This window comes from Anolis sagrei, chromosome 4 (assembly GCF_037176765.1).
Source record: "Anolis sagrei isolate rAnoSag1 chromosome 4, rAnoSag1.mat, whole genome shotgun sequence".
Classification (NCBI taxonomy): domain Eukaryota; kingdom Metazoa; phylum Chordata; class Lepidosauria; order Squamata; family Dactyloidae; genus Anolis; species Anolis sagrei.
Genome location: NC_090024.1, coordinates 178,246,810 through 178,269,086, shown reverse-complemented (window position 1 = coordinate 178,269,086; position 22,277 = coordinate 178,246,810). Strand labels below are relative to the sequence as shown.

Here is a 22,277-nt window from a genome sequence, read left to right as displayed (position 1 = left end):
TGTAGCAGTGGCATGCATGTATTGTGTTTGTCATGCTAGGGTTGGGAGTTGTGCAAATTCTTCAGAAGACATTCACTAGAGGCTTCTAATCAGGTGACTGTCTAACAGATTAAAGGTCAGATTGTGAGGCCCCTCAGGAGGAGTTTAGTCATGAATTTTGAAGGTCTCTTGAGTTTTGAAGTTGCTCAGTAGCTAAGGCTAAATAGTCCCAGGAAGCATCTCCTCCCCACTTTCTGGGCTGCCTTCTGAGAAAGCTACACTGGGAAGGCAGACAGGAATTTTGCCATGGTCGAGAAGATGCTGGAGGGGATCTTGCCCAGGGATGTCATAAACCTTCAGGCAGCCCTTGCTGTGACCTGTGGCTCTGCCACTGCAATCCTGTTGTGGAAATGGATGTCACGCAGAAGGATCCAGAGGAAGATGGAAGAGGCCAGGCAATGGAGAGACAACAGCCTGGATCTAATGGAAAAAGTCATTTGGAAGATGAAACAGAAGGTAACATTTTCTTTGGTAGTTATGGACATCTTAGTAACCTCTTTTGGCAATAAATGATGTTTAAGCTGGAGAGCCAGGGTGGGAGAGGGGTTTGAGTGCTGGAGGAGGCTACTGGAAAACCTGGGTTCAGAACCCTACTTGACCAAGAAAACCTACTGGATGATCTTGGGCAAGTCACATGCTCAGCTTCACAGGAAAGCACGGGCAAATCCCTCCTCCACCAACAAAATCTGCCAAGAAAACCCCATGATAGGGTTGCCATAAATAAGAAATGACTTGATAGTACACAAGAACAACAAGAATTTTAAGTTATATGCTTCTAGGAACACAGGAAGTTGTGGTCTCCCAAAGATCAATAAATTGCATGGGGGGAGGTAGAGAGAACAGTCTTTGTGTTTCTTTATAGCTATTAAAGAAAATGGAAATGTTGTAATGGAAAGCAAAGCCAAGTAAACAGTCATGACCACTCAGCACAGTGAAAGATAGCATTACATATCCCATTGTTTTGACTCTTTATTCCAGAATCTCATCCTTATACATTCTTAGAGCAATCTGGAACACAGCCATGTGTTGTCTCCCTGTCTTTGCCATCTATTTTTAGGGACTTGTCTCTGGACAGGATATTGTTCATTGAAACATCTGGAGTCCATACACTACTCAATTGTGCTATATTTCACTTCAGCCACCATGGCAACATCCTATAGAATCCTGGGATTTGAAATTTAGGAAGGTAGGAAGGAGTATTTAGAGTTCTCTCTAGTGCCTCACCAAACTATAAATCCCATGGTCCCAAGGATGCAGCAATGAAAGTGGAATCAGGGTGGTATAACTGTGTAGTGTAAAGCTGCCTTTTGGCCTCTTCTATGTTGTCATATAATCCAGATTATGAAATCAGATAATCCACACTATCTGTTTTGAACTGGATTATATGAGTGTACACTGCCATATAATCCAGTTCAAAGCAGATAATCTGGATTTTATCTGGCAGTGTAGAAGGGGCCACAGTCTTTCCCTCCATGAGCCCTCCCCAGTGGACAGTGAAAGTTGAGTTTAGGCACTTGAGCAAGGGTTTGGTTATCCTTATTCATTAAGTTTGGTTAATGATTCTATAGGATGTCATTATTACTCTTAAAGTAATACAAAACCCATGATACAATAGGGTGTAATTATTACTCTTAAAGTGGAATCATAGCACTCTAACATGTAAAATATTATCTAGTGCAGTTCGTAGAGAGCCAGCATAGTGTCGTTTGAGCGCTACGTCTCACAGGAAGGCAAAGATAACTCTCCAGATTGAATTATTTTATCAAGAAAACCTCATAAGAGATTCACCTAAGAATCACCATATGCTGAAAATTACTTGAAGGCACACAACAGCAACAAGAGAGAAGTAACAGATCTGTAGGAAAGATCCCCAGGGGAATAGTTTAATGTGTAACTAGTTTGACTAACCTAACCTTGCTTGAGAATTCTAGTCATTCAAGCATACAAGCTCATTTGAGCAAAACAGAGATTTTAGAAATCCTTGTAACAGCAGAAAAGTTGTTTATGTGACAGTATCAATAAGTTCTGTCTATGGACCTCATCACATTGAGGCCCCTGATCTGGGTGATAGCAAGGAATTCACCATGGATTGTGGTGAATCAAGCATGGGGGCAGTGTAGGGCGTGGGGAACCCATTGCCCAACATTTCCAGTTCTGTCCCCCATCCTTTTGCCCCAAGCAAAAGGATGGGGGGAAGTGTTGCCACCCGGCTTCCCTCAATTGTTTTCTATGCAACACAGGAAGCTTCTTGTGTTTCTGGTGCTGCCTCCTGAACCACTTGTATCTCTTTTCAGGCACATAGCCTCGTGTGAAGTCGCAAGATGTCATGTGATGGGATCCTGCAGGCTCCGTGCCTGAAGAGAAGTCAAAGTGTCGGACGGGCAATTTTGTCTGTCTGATGAAGTCCTATCTGTGTCTCTTTGAAAGTGAAGCATCTGCTCACCATTTACCCTGCTAGAAAAATCACTTCTAGAATTTCTGGCTGTTGAACAACTTGGCTGGAAATTCTGGGAGTTAAGATCCAAGGCACTAGTAGGACAAAACGTTGGGGGCCATTGGACTAAGTGCTTCCATGACATCAGGATACTGAATTTGTTCTAGATTTTATAGATACTATCCAAAATTTGGAGCCCTATCTTAAATTGACAGTGTTGTTTTCATGTATTTATCTTGGTTTTCTATGGGCGAGATTGTGAAAACTGGTATATGACATCTCAAAAACTTGAGCTGATAGAGGGAAACTGGTATCATTTTTGGAAGCAGCAGGTCAAATATACTCAAAAAACAGAGCTAACACACCAAAATGTGTTTTGCCTAGTGTTATCTAGCTATGCAATTGGGGAGCATGAGTAATAGCTGTTTAACTCACAGGATCCATTGATTTAGAAGAGTTTGATGGGCATTGGTTTTAAAATACTGAGCTTGTGGCCCAGCTCACGTTTATAAACCAGGGTTGATTTCAGTGCCTGCAGATGTCTTTTCCTTGCTTTTCCATACAGAATCCAGGAGTCCAGTCTGAATTCATTATTTCTCTGTCACTTGAGGAATTGGCAGCAAAACTCAGAGAGGAGTCTCTTTCCCCAGAGAGTGTCTTGTATACCTATATAAAAAAGGTGAGAGACTACTGTTTCAGCTTCAACCAGAAGTTGCCTGCAAAATCTTTGTTCACTTTAAGTTACTTGTCAGATAATTTATACCTTTTGCCCGCTAAATGTTCCAAGCATTCAATGCACACATTTTCTTCAGTGTCGCTCTTCTGCTGTGGCGATATTTCATTTTCTCTGTGCTCATGCAAAGATAAGTTGCTACAAGAAAAAGCTTTTCCTTTAATAAAATGTGCATTCTTTAGTAGTTAAGTTCTCCATCTTATTTAAAGCAGACAACAGGTCAAGAGACCTACTGTTTGATGCACATGATGCATCATTTGTACCATCACTTGTACAAGAACGTGACACATGGGAATAACAGGGAATGACATTTACTTCAGGGACGCAGCTGTAAAAACATCCAAGAGCAGGTATGTGATATCATCCGAAGGCCAGCTATGCAGAGATAAAAGTTCAGTAAGTTATGTCAAAAAACTTTTTGTAGACATCACACAATATCTGGGCAAGGAGTTCATTAAAGGCCTTCCATATCACTAGAGTGGTGAATTTGTTGTGGGTTTTAGTCATAGAATCAAAGGTCCCTTCCACACAGCCCTATATCCCACTGGCTCCACTGGCTGCCAATCTGCTACCAGGCTCAATTCAAGGTGCTGGCCTTGGCCTATAAAGCCCTAAACGGTTCTGACCCCGCTTACCTCTCCGAACGCATTTCCACCTACGAACCGACTAGAACGTTAAGATCGTCTGGGGAGGCCCTGCTCTCGATCCCGCCTGCGTCACAGGTGCGCTTGGCGGGGACGAGAGACAGGGCCTTCTCAGTGGTGGCCCCTTGGCTATGGAATGCCTTGCCAGCAGACATCAGACAGGCACCTTCGTTGCTGGCGTTTCGGAGAATGGTCAAGACCTGGCTTTACGAACAAGCGTTTGGCTAAGCAATGCAACTAACTAAGGAAGACGGTAACTGAACATAGGAATGGCACAATGGCTATGAGAATGGATCTGACTTTAACGGAGGCGTTATATATGTTGTTTGTTGATTTGTCTGTCTGATGTTAATTGTTGTGGAGCGACGTTGTCGTCCCGGTTGTTGTATTGCTGTGTTTTAATTACACTGTAAACTGCATTGAGTCGCCTGTCAAGGGCTGAAATATGCGGTATAAAAGTGAAGCAAATAAATAAATAAATAAATAAATAATATCAAGGTAAAAAATCCCACAATATCTGCTTTGAACTGGGTTATCTGAGTCCACACTTAGATAATGTGGGATTTTCTGCCTTGATATCTTGGAATATAGGGCTGTGTGAAAGTGCTCATAGAGTTGGAAGAGACCACATGTGCCACCCCCTGCTATGCAGGAAAGCCACAATCAAATTATTAGTCTGAGCTTCAAAGGTACTATCCAAGATTCTGAGCCCTGCCCCCAAATAGTCACAGCACCTTAGATAACCAGAATGGGTTCAGTATCACGCTGACTAGGAAATGCCAGCCTCGGCCAGATATAAAAATTGTGGCCTTGTAGAAAATCCCCCAGCCTCAGCTTTTGAATGGGGAGAAAGGTGATAATAATTGTAATCTCATATTGATTACAACAACAATTCTTTATTGATTAGTCAATTTTGACCATATCAAAACATGCAAAACATACAAAACATACACATTTGCCCATACATACAGTAAAACCATATATGAATACAAGGCATCCCGGCTTACTGGCCTGTCAACCCACTCCTAAATGATTGAGCAACTACAAGATAAAAAATTAAAAGATTAAAAATTGATTACTTCCTTAAAGTAGGGTTTGGGCAGGGGCGCAGGTAGGTAAAACTAGTGGCATGTCCATATTAAGTTTTTAAGTTTGAATTTTGTTGATGGCAGCAAGGGTCTCCTCTCTCTGCTTCCATCTTCTCGCGGATGGCTAGTGCTTTTTGTGTAAAAAGGGTCAATTTTAAAATAGTTTTTATCTAAACCCTGTAGGAGGATGTGCAATTTCTCCTTATTCTCTAAATGAGTATGATTCTCCAGCAGAGGCTCTAGGTAGTAAGACCGGATCCTGTTGTAGTAGGGACATTTTAAGAAAAAATGTTCTGAGTCCTCCACTTCTGCATCTACCACACGACACCCACAGGTTCTCCTCATGTAGGGAATATTCTGATGTCGTTCCCAACTTGGACTTAATGTCGAGCTGCTCAAATCTAGCCCGGGTAAAAAGTTTTCTAATATATAGTGGAAGTATAAAAGAGAGGTAAGGTTCCATGCCCACGTTACATTTAAATTTTGCCAGGTATGGAGTGGCTCTAGCTTGTGCTATGATCATTAGATCATTTTGTGCAGCAATGTCTAGAGCTCTTTGATATACAATTGAGCATACGTTTGCCCCAAAATTTATTAACTCGTGGGGGGCATCATATTGATTAGAAATAATACATTTTCTATATAGTAGTCTTCTTGGCTTTACAAGTCGCATCCTAATAGTCTTTCTGTGGTTGTCACATAAATACTCATAGATTATAGTCCCAAAGAATTCCAAAGAATATAATTCCAAATCAAAGCTCCCAAAACAGAAGAACAAAGCTAAACTCACATAGTTGCTACCTGGAACATGTGAGAAAGGGAATAACAGATGCCATGATAAATAGCCCAGGGTGCTTCCAGACAGGGTTTAAACCCACAACGAAGCGGGCTTAAGAAATCCACTTTGTCATGGGTTTAAAGTCCCCAAGCCTGATCAAAAACCTGGGGAACTACTGAGTTGCCATGGGGCCACCCCCCCCCCCCAAGCACTTAAAATAAAATAATAACTCATACACAATTACACAATTACAGGCTTCCTAGCGTGTAGAAATGACACACCAGGAGGTGGAGCGGGGGGAGGGGGGGAGGAAAGTCCCTCCTGCCCACCCACCTCCTGGTGCATTATTTTTATGCTCCAGGATGCCTGCTGGAGAGGAGGAATGGCAGCCTGTTAAGCTTTAATTTAATTTTAAGGGCTTTCAGGAAGGGGTGGATGCCCTCAGTTCTCCAGGCTTTTAGAACCCTGAAAAACTGTGATGGGCTGTGGAGACTGACCCCGGGACTGTGGAAGCAGTCCTGTGGGTCTGTTCCCACAGGCCCCATACACAATTACACCTGGGCCTTTCAGGAAGGCCTTGATCTAATGGCGTATCAAATTAATTTGCTTTTACCTAAGGCATTGTTTGAACACTTCTGGTAAAAGCCCGACGGGGCCCGCATTGTCGGCCTTGTCTGGAAGCGTCCTCAGTTGTACTGCAAATTAAATGCGATTAGATTTAGACAGCCATGCTATTAATGGCATAGGAAAAATCATGCAAACACAAGTGAAATGCTTCCCATACAATCCACATTCTGCTGAACTCATGCTATGCCAGATAGGAGCAGGTTAAGGAATGTGTTGACATAACTAGAAATGTAGTGGAACTGGTAATAGGATGATAGTTTTCACTGAACAATGTAGAACATGGTATGACGATGACTTTAAAGTATGCTTTCGCACAACCCTTAAAGGCAAGATATGGAACTGTTCAAGTTTGTTAGGCCTAGGAGAAACCATAATTTCATAGCTGTTTCAGACTGTGGGACAGTAATATTTTGGATTATATCCCATCACATAATTACATAATATTCCATGCTCTCTCCAACTGATCTTATTTCCATTTCTTCTTCTTTTCTCTTGGATGGCACTGCCTTTGTGGCTAGGCTCTTGAAGTAACCCGAGATGTGAACTGTGTGACAGATTTCATTCATGGCTGTGAGGAACAACTCAGGGACCTGAAGAAACAGAAGGACAAAGGCTTGTTGTATGGGGTTCCTGTCAGCATTAAGGACCACATTGGATGCAAGGTGCTCTCCTGTTTACCCTTAAATGCTTTAAATGCTTAAACAGGGTCATCTTTACATGTTTGTGGGTTTGACATGTTCAAATTTGATTATTCCTAGATATGATCAAATATTCTCTCTAGGCATCTCTAGGTGTGAACCTTTGGAAGTTGACTACTGAGTCACTTTGTCATGGGTTTAAAGTCCCCATGCCTGATCAAAAACCTGGGGAACTACTGAAGAACCTAGAGAGGAGTTCTCTCTGTTTTTAAGAGTTTTCTTTTCTTTTCTTTTTTACTGTTGTGGCAGTCTTGTGCCACAAATCCCAGTAGATGTGGAGTACTGATTGCATTTCTTGCAACTGACTAGCTGTATGTCAGACATTTTGCTAACAAAGAGTTAATCAAGGTGTTTTTGACAGCTTCAGTTGAACACAAGACTCAAATCTTACCACCTGGGAAGTTTTGAGAACTGGATAGAAGTTTTGAAGGGCACAATATGTATTAGGCAGGTTGGTTTGCGTATGAATGCTTATACCACCAGAACTAGGAAAGTAATGTTTTTAAAAATAATTTTACAGTTATAGTGCCAGTTACATTTAGTTACAGATTGTTCAGTTGCAATGTTTTGTTTAAAACAGTTATTTGTATTTTACTAATGAAGTGTAATTTATTAGTTCTTGGATGGGGAAACAATATGAAATTAATCAATCCCATCATAGTAATCCAACTGTGTTTTTCTTCTTCTAAAGGGTCACATCTCTACTGGAGGTTTGGTGCAGTTTCTCAACAAAGTCGAGAAGGAGGACAGTGTGATAGTGAAGGTTTTGAAGAAGCAGGGGGCAATTCCATTTGTGAAAACCAACATTCCTCAGAGCATGATAAAGTAACCTTCAGTTCTCTTTTTATTACTATTTTTTCTTTGTACTCTTTTCAAGTATATTATAAGGATTAGTTCATATTCATAATCAAGATCTCTGCAATTTAGAAAAGAAGGGAGGCATGACAGGGACTGACAAATTACAAACAAATATTTGCAGTCCTCAGGTATGATGGGTGATGCTCTCACATCACTATAGCTCAAGCAAATTTTGTGTCTCTGTACATGATTTATGCCTTTGCATGTGAAATGCAGGAGGTACCATTTTATTTTTCACTTGTTGAACCTATCTTGACTCTAGGCATAGATGGATTGTTTGCTTTTCTGCTACTATTGTTCTTTTATGTTTCTCTGGATTCAACTTGTTTGTCCTACTAATCTTCTCCTATGATCACATGGCTTGTTCATCACCATCATCGTCTCCTCCTCCTCCTCCTCCTCCTCCTCCTCCTCCTCCTCCTCCTCCTCCTCCTCCTCCTCCTCCTCCTCCTCCTCCTCCTCCTCCTCCTCCTCCTCCTCCTCCTCCTCTAAACATTGCTTTATTTCCCCCGAAGGGGACTCAAAGTGGCTTAACATAAAAGCATAATCAATCTTGGATCTCTAAATATTCTTAGACTGCTATGAACAAAACTACTAGCCAATAATCAGGGCTTTGGTTAAGGTTAGTCCAAGCCTAGGGTTTCGAAAGTTTACTTTTATAGATAATTTCCAGAACTCTTTTTTTTTTTTTTGGCTGGGGTTCCAACTTTAGGAACTACTGGCCTAAGACATATTGTTAAAACTGAATGCTAATGACAAATCCATCTTTAATTTCACACAGCTATGACTGCAGCAACTTAATTTTTGGTCCGACAGTAAATCCTCACAATCACAAAAAAAGTCCTGGTGGTTCCTCTGGAGGGGAAGGAGCACTTATTGCTGGAGGAGGGTCAATCTTGGGTTTTGGGACAGATGTTGCTGGAAGCATCCGCCTGCCATCCAGCTTCTGTGGGATTTGTGGACTAAAGCCTACAGGCTTCCGGTTGAGGTAGGTCCTGGAATCTTCTTTAGACTGACAGGTAACCAAACAACTGAATACTGATGGAATTTGTGTTTTTTAAATATTAGCCTTGACTAGCAATTGATTTGCTCTGATGGAAAAAGAGACTCTTGGATCCACAAATGGAACAATAGCAATATTTGATAGAAATTACAATGTGCACTTCATCTCATCATTACACTTACAGCAAAATTTATTCATTCTTGTTTTTCATATCTATAGTTCTATCTTTGCTATAATGGATCTAAGATGTTCAACAACTTATTTTGCAACTTCCTTTAAAATGGTCAATAAACCTGCACCTGAACTGTATCTGACTACAGATCTGATTCTCAAACTAAATTAGTAACATTCATTTAAAATTAACAACAATTTTACATGGAATGCCAGCTTTTAGATTTGTAACTTTCACTGATGAATTTCATTAAACTTGAGGTTAACCTGTCCAGGTGCTTGCTTTTTTATTTTATTTTGTCATTTTATTCTGTCATCAAACATGTAGCCACTAGCCATGACATTGCAGCTACACTTTTTTCTTTTCATCCAAACCCTGAAATCTACTTTTAAAACCAATCAGAGTTGTGGTTGGTCCCTGTAACAACATAGACCTCTGTCACTCCAGACCACTGGCTGGTTCTTAAGATGGCTCTCATGATCATTTGCTATTATGGCACTAGTGCCCATGATTGCAAAGGAGAATACAAAGTAGTTATGGAATCCTAAATCTAACATAGACTAAGTATTACATTTAAAATGTAGAGTTAATGCACTTTGACAGCACTTAAACTGCCATGACTCAATGCTAGGGAATCATGGCAGTTGTATTTTTACAAGGTCTTCTCTGCCAGAGGCTGCGGCTACCTCACCAAACTGTAGCTCCCAAGATTCCATGACACTGAGCCATGGAAGTTCAAGTGGTGTCAAACTACATTCATTCAGCAGTATAGATGTACTCGAACATTCAGCAAGCATGCTGTAATGGTTTAGTGCTAAACTAGGATTCTGGGTGACAGGTGTTTAAATGCCTACTTGGTTATGGGAACCCATTGGATGACCTTAAACATGTGTGCTTCTTAGCCTCATACAAGAGCAATTGAATCCCCCTTCTGAAGAAATTTTGACAAGAAAATTCTATAGTTGTTTTGCCTTAAACTTGCCCTAAGTCAGAAATGACTTGAGGACACACAACCATAAACAAAAACATACTAACAAGGGGCCAGTCATTGTGTTTTTGCTAAATACTTATTTTTGTCTTTTTTCCCATCTTTCCCAGTACTCTTGGTCTTGCTTCCCCCATAGGAGGCATGAAGTCAGGTAAGTAATCCGTGTAAATTCAAATGTGTGAAATGGACTAGAAAGAAAAAAACAATGTAATATTGCAACAAAACTTTAAAATTCAAAAAATAAGAACAAAATTGCTTTAAAATATAGCAACTGCTGTTAAGAAATATTTCTCAGAGTTATCACAACAATGTTGCAATAAAACAGCATTATGACCAACAAAAATGATCCTCTAAAAGTCATTTCAGATGTATGGATTTTCAAAGCCTTATAAAGTGCTTCTTCTTAGGAACCAATTGCATATCCTTTGGAAGGGAGTTCCATAATGTAGCATCTACTTAGAAGATCCTGGCACTAATTCCTGCTAATCTAACTGATGTGCAAGCAGATTATTTAGTAGCCTATAATTGCATCAAATATTGTTCACATATTGGAGGAATCCCTTTATGTTTGCAAACAATTGTGCCTTCTTAATGACATTGTTTTTATTTAAATACTAGCTGTGACCTGCCACGCGTTGCTGTGGCCTATAATAAAACTTATCAAAGTTGAGGTAGATATCTGGACTATTATGAAAGAGAGGTACCTACCTATTCCTTCCCCCTTTTCCTCCCCCTTTCTCTCCTTTCTTCCTTCTCTACCTCTTTCTTTCTTTCCTCCTTTCCCTACTTGGTTTCATCCTTCTCTCTTTCCTTCATTCCCTCCCCCTTTCTTCCTTTGCCTTTCTTCCCTCCCTGTTTGTTTCCTTCTTTCACATTTTATTTCCTTTTATTTCACCACCATCATAACAATAACAATTTTTTTAGTTTTGTTGTTTTGCAAGTGTGTTGTCGTGTTGTTTTTCATTTTGAGTAGATATGTTTGTACCTTGTGGGTTGTGTTATGGGCATGGGAATTTTGGTGAAGTTTCGTTGGGGTTTTTTGAGTTTTGTTGTTTTGCCGTTTTGTGAGGGTGTTGTTGTGTTGTTTTTCATTTTAAGTAGATATGTTTGTACCTTGGGGGTTGTGTTATGAGCATGGAAAGTTTTGTTGGGGGGTTGTGGAGTTTTGCTGTCCCATTGAACCAACCTAACAGATTTATATATAGATGGGAATGGCTTATTTCAAGAAGGGATAGATAATATGTACCCATTCATATGTTGCAGGAGTATGACACCAAGCCAGTTGAGGAGAAGTTGAGACAACAGTCTGGAGGGCACACTTTGGTGAATCTACACTGACAAATATGGTCAGTGTAGACACACATAATGAAGTCTAAACCACATTGAATTGCATTATATCACTGTGCATTGCATTATCTGGTAGTGTAGATCCAGCCTTGGCATATGAGCAAGAAAGTCCAGAGGATGGCTCTAGCAAACATGTTGCTATTACATGCTAAAGCTTCCAAGATTTTATAAACTGGTTAGTGCTTGAGTTAGAAGCTTCTAGATATTGTGTTATAGTTGGTTTGCATTTCTCAGCTGAATGACATGATAGATGATACAGTAAAATTGCATGCAAACTCTGGCCTTATGATAGGGTTTGCTGCTATATCCCTCTCAATATGCATGTGTTACAGTTGCAGCCACATACTTGTTACTACTCATGTTGAATCCATATGAGTAAAGGCTTAGGAAGATAAGATGCTGACTCATAGTAAGTTGGACTATTATCTCCCTTGCCTGCTATTAACTAGTTGCAGTTTTCCCAAGCCGCCGTTGACCCTAACATTTGGGTAGCCACTACCATCTTCTTTAGTGGTTGTAGTAGTAAATCATAACAACTTAAATGCCTAAAGGTACCAGATCCTGCCTGAACTTGGAAACTAAACAAAGTCAGCTTTAGCTAGTGTTTGGATGGGAGACTGTTGTAAACTGTATTTCACTGTAGACTATATTTCAGTGAATAGAACTGCCAAAACCACTTCTGAGTTTTCCTTGGCTAAGAGAACCTTATGGAAGTCTAGGAGTCACCATAGGTTGACAGGTATCCTGAAGGCACACATACACACGAAGTAGTAAATCAGTCCATAAATCACTTACCACTTCATGTTCCCATTTGAGGTCTTTATTTCCTTTGCAGTTACTGCTACAATTGGCCCAATGGCAAGGGATGTGGACAGCCTGGCTCTGTGCATGAAGGCTCTCTTGTGTGATGAGTTATTTCGCCTGGACCCCACAGTACCACCCATGCCTTTCAAAGAGGAGGTAACAGCTAGTGAAGTGGGACAGAATGGATGAGAAGTTCAGTACCATGGATAGTTCCACCATAGCCAATTATGAGTGATGCTTTCATTTTTCAACAGTATGCATTATAATACAGCTACTTGGGAATTTTTTTCCAAAGCCAACAATTTCTTAGTTCAGCTGAAGGATGCTAACTTCAGCAGCTTGCTTATCACTGATATTTTGACAATATGTCAAAGGAAGGCCTTGTTGTTTATTCCTCTTGTAAATATTTCACCAAACCAGATAGGTAGAGCTTGCATCAGATTTTGGAAATGTTACTTTTTTGGATTACTATGTCCTAAAGTGACTGGGAGATTCTTGTAACTGCAGCACAAAAAATATTTCCATTCAGGCTCTGCTTTTAGGCCATTTTATTGATTCTGCCATATTCTAAACTTGATTTATACTGAAGAAATTATTTCATTGCAACAAGCCGTAACACAGTTTATAAAAGTAGCAAGAAACTATGTAATTGCTTCACTGAACAGCTGTAAATTACAGATGTTTTCTCTTCCTCTTCCTGTTTCTTTGTCTTCCTTTTCCAGATTTATACAAGTTCAAAACCTCTACGCATTGGATACTATGAAGATGATGGATATTTCCAGCCATCACCCAGCATGCGGAGGGCTGTTCGAGAAATAAAACAACTTCTTCAGACAGCAGGGCATACTGTAAGTGTGTTTCTTAATACATTTCCCCAAATTCTGCTCAGAGCTGGGTGTTCATATCTAATACTTGTGTCCCAACCATCTTGGGCATGTCATGAAATCTTTGCAAACTTTCATTTGCCCAAAGTTTTCTGTAAAATGTCATTAGCAGAATCTCATGGACATTTTCCAAAAAGTACATTTTTTAATTTACACAAGTAGCCTATTTGCCTGCCTTCACCACACATTTATCAAAGCTAAGATAAAGTGTGGACTGGTCTCTGTGTATGATCTGAATTCTGTACACATTTGGTTAATTCTGGGGCTATAATGTTTTGCAGAGTTCAGCCACCACAACATACTATTAAGGCATGCCTCTTCTACAAAGATATCATTGCTGTGCAGAAAAATATATATCTGTATATTGTAGTGTGTGATGAATGTGAATGCCTTTTGACATAAGTGCATTCATGGTTTATCACATCACATATATGTGATGGGTATGGATAATTTTCCACACAGAAATGGTGGAGGCTTTCTGTATGGAAAATTTCATAAGTATACAGCCCCACTATTTTTAATTCCTTTGGATCATCACTTCATACAAAAACAGCACACCTTTACACTTCCTATGGTGCAGCACTAGCTACATCCTATCCTGGCTCTCCAGTGATTGCCCTTGTATAATAGAATTTTATGCAGTTGTTTGTGGTATTCAAAATTTACATTTTTGGCTCTATATTTTAAAATCTTGTAAGTCCAGGTTGAGTAGCCCTTATTTTTTAGGAGCTGGGATTTTGAAATGCTAGCATTTCTATAAAGGTACATATTTTGAAGATGAGACCCAAGTCTACACATGAAATTGATTTGCATTACATATGTATCCTATACACATAATCTAAAGATAATTTTATAGACTATTTTTAAAATAATTTTGTGCATGAAGCAAAGTTTATCTACATTGAACCATCAGAAAGTAAAAGTGTCACTACCTCAGCCACTTGCATGGGCAATTTTGGATTTCTGGAGTATTTTGTCTTTCATAATTCCAGATAAGGGATGCTCAATGTGTATCCTTGAAATATTTGAATAGGTCAGTGGTCAATAAACCAAAAAAGAACCTGAAAAGTTTTTTCATCCTTATAATTTATTTTAAATCTCCCCCTCTCCCCTCAACTTTCAGATAACACTCTCAATACTTATGGAATTAAGTAGAATTTTATATGCAACTTGTATCATTTTGCTTATTTGCAAATCAAAACTGTGGCTTTTTTTCACACAGCTCATCCCCTTTGTACCTCCTCGCCTGAACTATGTAGTTGATGAACTTTTCACCAGAGGCCTCTTTTCTGATGGAGCTGCCAGTCTACTGGAAAGGTTGTAAGTAGACTGCTTGGTATGTGGACATGAATGCAGCACACTAGCTCTGTGGTTATTGTTTCCTATAAGCAAAGTCTGATGCTCATGATAGCACTTGGGATATCAGTGTATTGTCAAATAATTTATTATCATTTTAGTCTCATTAGAAATGAGCTAAACCAAACTTAAGGCTGTAATTTTAATTTAGTTTACACTGAATTTTAGAACAATGAATACCACATGGTCTATTAGAATCAAGAGGATGGGAACTCCAGGGACTGCAAAAATGGTTGGAGGGCTACACACAAGTCATGCTTTTCATGTTGCTACTGATTAGTTTCTACTTTGAATTTATCCAACATAGTTATTACCTGACTAACCCCTCCAGGAGCGGGGAGGGTTGGAAATACCTTATTTTAAAAAATAGACCATGTTTCTTCTTCTTTTCACCTCGCAGCAAAGGAGACATTGTTGATCTAAATTTGAAATCCCAAGTTAATTGTTACAGCATTCCTATTGTAATAAAGAGGATTTTGGCATTCATCCTAAAACCTGTGGTGAGTATTTGGCTCACTTGTTTAATTAAAATGGAGAATTATGTGGATTGGGATCATACAGAGCTTGCCAAACAGAATGATATTATAGAGTAGTGGTTCTCAACTTGTGGGTCCCCAGATGTTTTGACCTCCAACTCCCAGAAATCCCAGCCAGTTTACCAGCTGTTAGGATTTCTGGGAGTTGAAGGCCAAAACATCTGGGGATCCACAGGTTGAAAACCACTGTTATAAAGCTTGCCAGACAGTGGTAAATATGTGGCTCTCCAGATGTGTTTGCACTGCAATTCCCATTAGCCCTAGTAAGCTGAAGATTATAGAATTGTAATCTATTGCCATCTGAAGGGTCATAAGTGAGCTAGTCTCAGGAAAGATGAATATGCTGAAACAAGGCAGACTGTGTGTGTTCTGACAATACTGTCTACCTTTTTATCCCCTATGAGTATTGAGTTCATGTGGGATATAAACATAACTGTGTTTCTTTCCCAGTACCCTCGGATTGCCAGAGATCTCAATGCACTATGTGGAGTTGGGTAAGGAACGATTTTATGATTTTAAAAGTCATCAAATTGGTTTTATTGTAAGCTGCCCTGAGATTTTTGGATAAAGGGTGGAATATAAATATTTTACTAATTGAGCTGTCAAAATTTTGAAACCACCTAAAGACCTGTCTCTTCCAGGAGGACTATTTATTTATTTATTTCTATACCACTCTATCTCACCCTGAGGGGACTCAGAGCGGCTTACATCTTGGCAGAATTCATTACCCAGCCAGTTTTAATCACTTGTGCCTTACGTTTCATTGTTCTGTGTATTTTAGTACATATTTTGTAGAAATATGTTTTGATATGTGTATTTTGTAGAATGTTTTAGATGATTGTGTGCTTTTAGTAATATTGTAATTCACCTTGAGCCATGAGGAGAGGTGGGTTAGAAATAATAATAATAATAATAATAATAATAATAATTATTATTATTATTATTATATCATCATCATCATAAGCAGAGACAGCTCTGTAGAATCTAAATCAGAGGTTGTGAGCATTTTGAAGTGCCAGATCATATCTCCACCTCCAACCTGTGGATGTTATCAAGTGATCTGAGATTATGGGTGTCACCATTGCCCTGACATGATAAGCTCTTCAGTTGAAAAACTGGTTGGAGTTTCCAGATGGTGCTGCAATCCTGGCTGTGCTTCCTTCTTTGCTTGCTCCGTGCCAGACAAGGGTGGAGCAAAGTTGCTGAAGTTTCACCTGTCTCATTATTTCCGCCACTGGGAGACTGAAAAGACCCTACAGAAAAGACTCTCTAAGGATGCATCTATGCTGTAGAATTAATGCGGTTTGACACTACATTACATACTCCAACTGCTACAACTTCCACAATCCACTTGCATTAATCTATGGCAATTAAAGTGGTGTCAAACTGCATTAATTCTACAGTATAGATGCATCCTAAGATTGGGCAGCAAAACCTGTAAGAATGTTCATGCAGAATCATGACTGTAATGGAGGATTCTGAGAGTTGTCGTCTAAAAACAAATTCCTCCAAGTTCAGAAGTTGTTACCTTTGAAATTTTATTCTTGGTTAGTATTCAGTTCATTAGAGAACTACCATAATTTAATAATCTGAATGTTTTTCAGGTCAGTAAAAAACCTATGGAAGCATCATGTGGCAGTGGCGGTAAGTTTCTGTTCTTTCTAAAGCACCAATGGGCCACTAAGGCTTCATGTGAAAACTGTGCTGTGATTGTCTTGATCTTCCAGCCAATTATTATCTATGCTTTTATAGCCTACATTTAAAAGCTTGAATTCTGACACACAATGGGCATACAGATACTCACATACACAAAGCGGTCTTGAAGATAGCTTCATGTGGAAAGATTTGTACTCAGGTTCAAACAGAAATTCAACCATTGTCTGAGTTTGGAGGATACATAGTTCCTTTTCCAATGGCATTGAATTGTGCCAAGTTGTAAGGTACTCTGAGGGTGAGATAGGGCAGGATATATTATATTTTCGTGTCAGGAGTGACTCCTGATGTGAGAGAATTGGCCGTCTGCAAGGATGTTGCCCAGGGGACGCCTGGATGATTTGATGTTTTTATCATCCTTGTGGGAGGCTTCTCTCATGTCCCTGCATGAGGAGCTGGAGCTGATAGAGGGAGCTCATCCACCTCTCCCCGGATTCGAACCTGCGACCTGTCAGTCTTCAGTCCTGCCGGCACAGGGGTTTAACCCACTGTGCCACTGGGGGTTCCATAGGGCAGGATGGAAACATGGTAAATAAATAAAATATAAAACACATTAATGCCCATCTTCATATTTAATAGAATTAGTGGGTAATTTGTTCTTGGACATTTAATACCACATTCTGTGTAGTCTGTCCTATCCGTGAAGAGACATTGTTACAGAATTAGCCACTTGGTGGCATTGTTGTCATCCTAATATTAAGGCAGTGGAGCAGAATCATACTCAGGAGTCCTGTCTCTTTTAAAGTCAGCAAAACTTTCTCTCAGACTTACAGGGAAGAATTCCTTGCTGAATGGAGGAAGCTAAAACTGGATGTCATCCTGTGTCCTGCCTTGGGCCCAGCATTTAATGAAGGCTATCCTGGGAAATTATTTGGTATTGTCTGTATCTCAACCTATGATTTCCAAATTTGATTCTTTACATAGATAAAGTTGACTTTTCATTGGCTGAGAATTCTGGGAGCAGAAAAGCAACAAAATTTGGGACTCAGGTTTTTTGAACCATTTTAGTAGTGTGTATAGCAATGCCGGACTGGTTTGCTTCCTTGTATCTTTTTGTGATTATTTATCAAGTGTGTTTTATTGCAAGTTACCCTGAGATTTTTGGATAAAGGGTGAGATATAAATATTTTACTAAATAAATAAATATTTTTGAAGCTCCAGCAGAAAGTTGGAGGATGAACCAAACCACTTTATTGTTTGCTACATACCAAGCAAAACATCTGGTTTAAGATAACAAAGATCCAGGAATATAGACAACCTATTTGATTGATATGACCCTTTTTCAACAAGAGAACCAAGGAGAAATCTTCATTTATTTTCACTTTATTTATACATAGTGCCTCCCCAAATGACAAATGCTGGAGACAATGTAGAATAAAAACATCATTTAAAAAAACACCAAGAAACAATAAAAGCCAACAATTATGGATTTAGATTTGGCATTAACATTAAAAATGAGGAGTGACAAAATAATAAGCAATATTAAAAACCCAGCACAACTGTCTAAAGAACAGTAAAAGGTAAAGGTAAGGGTTTCCCTTAACATTCAATCTAGTCATGCCCAACTCTGGAGGTTGGTGTTCATCTCCATTTCTAAGCCAAAGAGCTGGCATTGTCCATAGATACTTTCAAGTTCATGCAGCCAGCATGACTGTATGGAGTGCTATTACCTTCCTGCCAAGGCAGTAGCTATTCACCTACTTACATTTGCATGTTTTCGAACTGCTAGGTTGGTAGAAGCTGGAGTTAACAGTGGGAGCTCAACCCGCTCCCCGCATTTGAACCACCAACCTTTCAGTCAGCAAATTCAGGAGCAGTTTAACCTGCTATGTCACCAGGGGGCCCTATAAAGGACAGTAAAGAAGGAATAAATCTTAATTTTCTGAGGGAAGAAGTTTCCCAGTTTTGGTGCTGTTACCAGAAATTCCCTGTTTTGTATCAAAATGAAGTTAGCTTTTCTAGACGTATCTTTATCATGTTAAATAGTTCAGTTTTGTCCCTCAGAAACCCACATAATTTTCTCTTCCTTTCCTCCCTCTAGATATAAATGTGTGTGTGTGTTTAACTTCCTTTTAAAATTTTCTTCCTTTCTCTCTGGACCTTGCATTTCATTTGATTAAACAATCAATAGATGAATATGTCCCAAACAATAAAGAAGAGTATTTATTTATTTTTAAAAGGTCACAATTAGGTAGGTTCTACAACCCCCCAGTAAACTCTATACTGTTTGTAAAAACTTTATTCATCCAAACACAACTCTTTCTTTTCCAGTCATGTAGTAAGTTGACCTAGGGGTGATCTGTCTGAACCAAAGTGAGTGGTATTTCCCATGGAGAGATCCTATGGCAAAGGCCTCAAAGGTAGAGCAGTAGATATCTACCAACCCGTCCATCTAAAACAAGGTGAACAAAGACAAACAAGGTATTTTGGCATAAGAGGGAGAAAATCCCTTAACCTCCTCTACATTACCTTGGCTTAAAACACAGCAGCAACAAAGCAAATAACTCAAAATATTCATTGCACCTTCATGCCACCCAAATTCTGTTACAAAATTAGCCACAAAATGTTTATCGGAAGCCTTGTGATTATTTTCTTTGCTTTTTCAGCTGCTACATCATACACCAATTTATACAATGTCCTAAACTTTCCTGCTGGGATTGTGCCTGTCACCACAGTGTCCAAAGCTGATGAAGAAGAGCTTGTACATTACAAAGGGCATTATGGAGATCCTTGGGATAAACGTCTGAAAGAGGTCAGTCTGCACTACTAGAGAAAAAAAACTACCTTCCATTTTGTGCATTTTCTTGCTTCCTTAACTTTGCAATGTTCCTGCTTCTTCTTTCCTATTCCTCCCATTGCAGGCTATTAAAGATGCTGTTGGGCTTCCAGTGGCTGTTCAGTGTGTAGCTTTGTCTTGGCAAGAGGAAATGTGCCTTCGGTTCATGAAAGAGGTGGAGACTCTTGTCCACGAGAGGAGAACCAAATAGTGACCTGTTGACCTCACTGAAGCAACAGTACAAAGTAATAGAGCAAAACAACCTGACAAAGTGTCAATTAAATTGTTCAATCATTCATTAGTACATTATATTCAAATAAAGTTTAATATATACTTCTCTGTTAAATATGATTCATCATCATGTCCAGAGGGGATGTAATTGTTATTAAGGCTTATCTATCACGAGAAATATACATCTACTTATGCATCTACACTGTAGAATTAGTGCAGTTTGATGCCACTTTAACTGGCTTGGCTCAATGCTATTGAATCCTGGGATTTGTAGTTTGGTTAGCATCATCATTTTTTGGCAGAGAACATTAAAGGCCTGATGAAGTGTTAAATGAAATGCAAGGTCCAGAGAGCCCCTCTTTGAGGGTTGAGAAGGGCAGGATAGAAATATTGGAAATAAATAAATAAATAAATAAATAAATAAATAAATAAATAACCACTAATGTTCCATAGCATTGAGTTATGGCAATTAAAGTGGTGTCAAACTGCAATATTTCTCCAGCGTAGATGCGCTCTACATGAAAGCCAACATGATGTTCTAATCTGAATGCTGGATTAGAGTTCTTAGAAATCAGAGTTCAAATTCCAGCTATGGAAACCTATTGGGTGACCTTGGGCCAATAATATACTCTCTGCCTTAGAAAAAGCCAATGACAATCATCATATGAACAAATATTGCCATAAAACCCTTTCTCAACACAACCATAAGTCTTACTAAACTTGAGGTCAAAACTACCTATATCTTACAGGAGCAAATTAAGTTGGCAAACTTGACCCTTGGCTGTACTATTCCCATTGCAGCTGGTTAGTAGCATGGGCAGATCTTTGACCATGTAAATGATTCCCCATACATGGAAAATTAGGGAGAAAGATTGTCTGGAATTATTTTTCTCCTGTCAAAATGACAATGCTTGGGGATCTGATTTATTCTGTCTTTGTATTTAATATTTGTATGGAGAAATGCTCCAAGCTGTGTTCAAATGGGAGATCTAAGATATGTCAGTAGAGGACTTATGCATATTAAATGAACATTACTGAACACCTGATAGAGGCAGATGGAATTTGTGACTTATTGCAGAGCAAGGCAACCTAGACAGATGACAGCTGTAGCAGGGATGACTGAACAGTAACCAGTGTGCTTCATATTGGCTCAGTTGGGGTGGGAAAACTTCCCAGTACTCATCAAAAATTAAATTTTCCACCACTAAATTTGCCACAAAATTTCATTGGCAAATGGTAAAGGCATGATACTTAAGGGGACACTATATTCATTATCATGAATGGGAAATGGAAGATCTGAGCTACCTGTTTGTATTTGTATGCACCAATTGATTCTCCGTGTTTGTACTTGCATGGGTGGAAATTCATCATAATTTTGAAGTATATACTTTATTAATTGAAGTCCATGTAGTAAGGATCCTGTATAAATGAACTGCTATATATTTGTATGAACATAAATTTAATAATACTTAAGCATGAGAAGGTGGGTTATATTTCTTAATGAGGTCTTTCTAAATACTAAACAATCAAGTATGAATGAGTGTCATTTGTTAACAATAAAGTAACATAAATGATAATTGGAAAAATAGTGTCTTTGTGTCTATTCTATCTATTTTTATTTTAGTTTAAAAAGTTCAGTAAGCTCTGCTCATTTCCCTTAAAGCATTCCTTTGAGGTGCATGACTTGTCCAAAATGTAAAGTAACCTGAGTCACATGGAAATTGCACATCACTGGGAAATGGTATAAGGCCTGTATTGTTCTCTTAATCACATCCGCACTTCACTTCTTGTTTCTGCCAGCTCAGTAAACCAGAAAGAAATCAAGCGATACAATAAATAGCACACAAGTACATACCAGGCATGGGCAAACTTTGGCCCTCCAGGTGTTTTGGACTTCAACTCCCACAATTCCTAACAGCCTACCAGTAGAGTCTCACTTATCCAACCTTCACTCATCCAACATTCTGTATTATCCAATTCAGTCTGCCTCCCGCCCAGATCCACAGCTGTTTCAATACATTGCAATGTTTTGGTACAAAATTCGTAAATACAATAATTACTACATAACGTTATCATTTATTGAACTGCTTTTTCTGTCTATTTGTTGTAAAACACGATGTTTTGGTGCTTAATTGTAAAATCATAATGTAATTTGACATTTAATAGGCTTTTCCTTATTCCCTCCTTATTATTCAAGATTTTTGTTTATCCAATGGTCTGCTGGCCCATTTATATTAGATAAGCAAGACTCTACTGTGTATGTGTGTATCTCACACCATTAGAGATCAAAGATATCATTATCTTAACCACCCATGTGGACAATTTGGAATTCTGGAGTATTTTGGATTTCAGAACTCTGCATAAGGGACACATTAACTGTACATTCTTTCCTTTACTAATACTATAATGCCTCATTGATTGGTAAGATGCAAAACACAGTTCTTTACTCCTCGTGCTCTTGCAATGTCTACATCTTTATATCAGTATTCTCCAAATTGGCTTCACAACAGTTTTATTTTATCGATTGCACAATCACTTTGTTACATTTTATAGCATGGATAGCTAATA

At 39.0% G+C, this 22,277-nt stretch overlaps 1 protein-coding gene across 1 annotated transcript; it reads left to right on the top strand.

Annotated features, from left to right (window-relative positions):
• The first annotated feature begins 231 nt into the window (after window positions 1–231).
• On the top strand, window positions 232–21,244 carry LOC132772689 (vitamin D3 hydroxylase-associated protein-like). Its single transcript, XM_060771556.2, has 15 exons — window positions 232–495; window positions 3,039–3,152; window positions 6,862–7,005; window positions 7,733–7,866; window positions 8,681–8,887; window positions 10,173–10,213; window positions 12,245–12,369; window positions 12,936–13,061; window positions 14,320–14,417; window positions 14,854–14,953; window positions 15,440–15,483; window positions 16,594–16,633; window positions 17,468–17,576; window positions 19,309–19,454; window positions 19,564–21,244. The coding sequence occupies exons 1-15, from the start codon at window positions 286–288 to the stop codon at window positions 19,687–19,689; spliced, it is 1,764 nt and encodes a 587-aa protein (XP_060627539.2). The 5' UTR covers window positions 232–285; the 3' UTR covers window positions 19,690–21,244.
• Window positions 21,245–22,277: the final 1,033 nt, after the last annotated feature.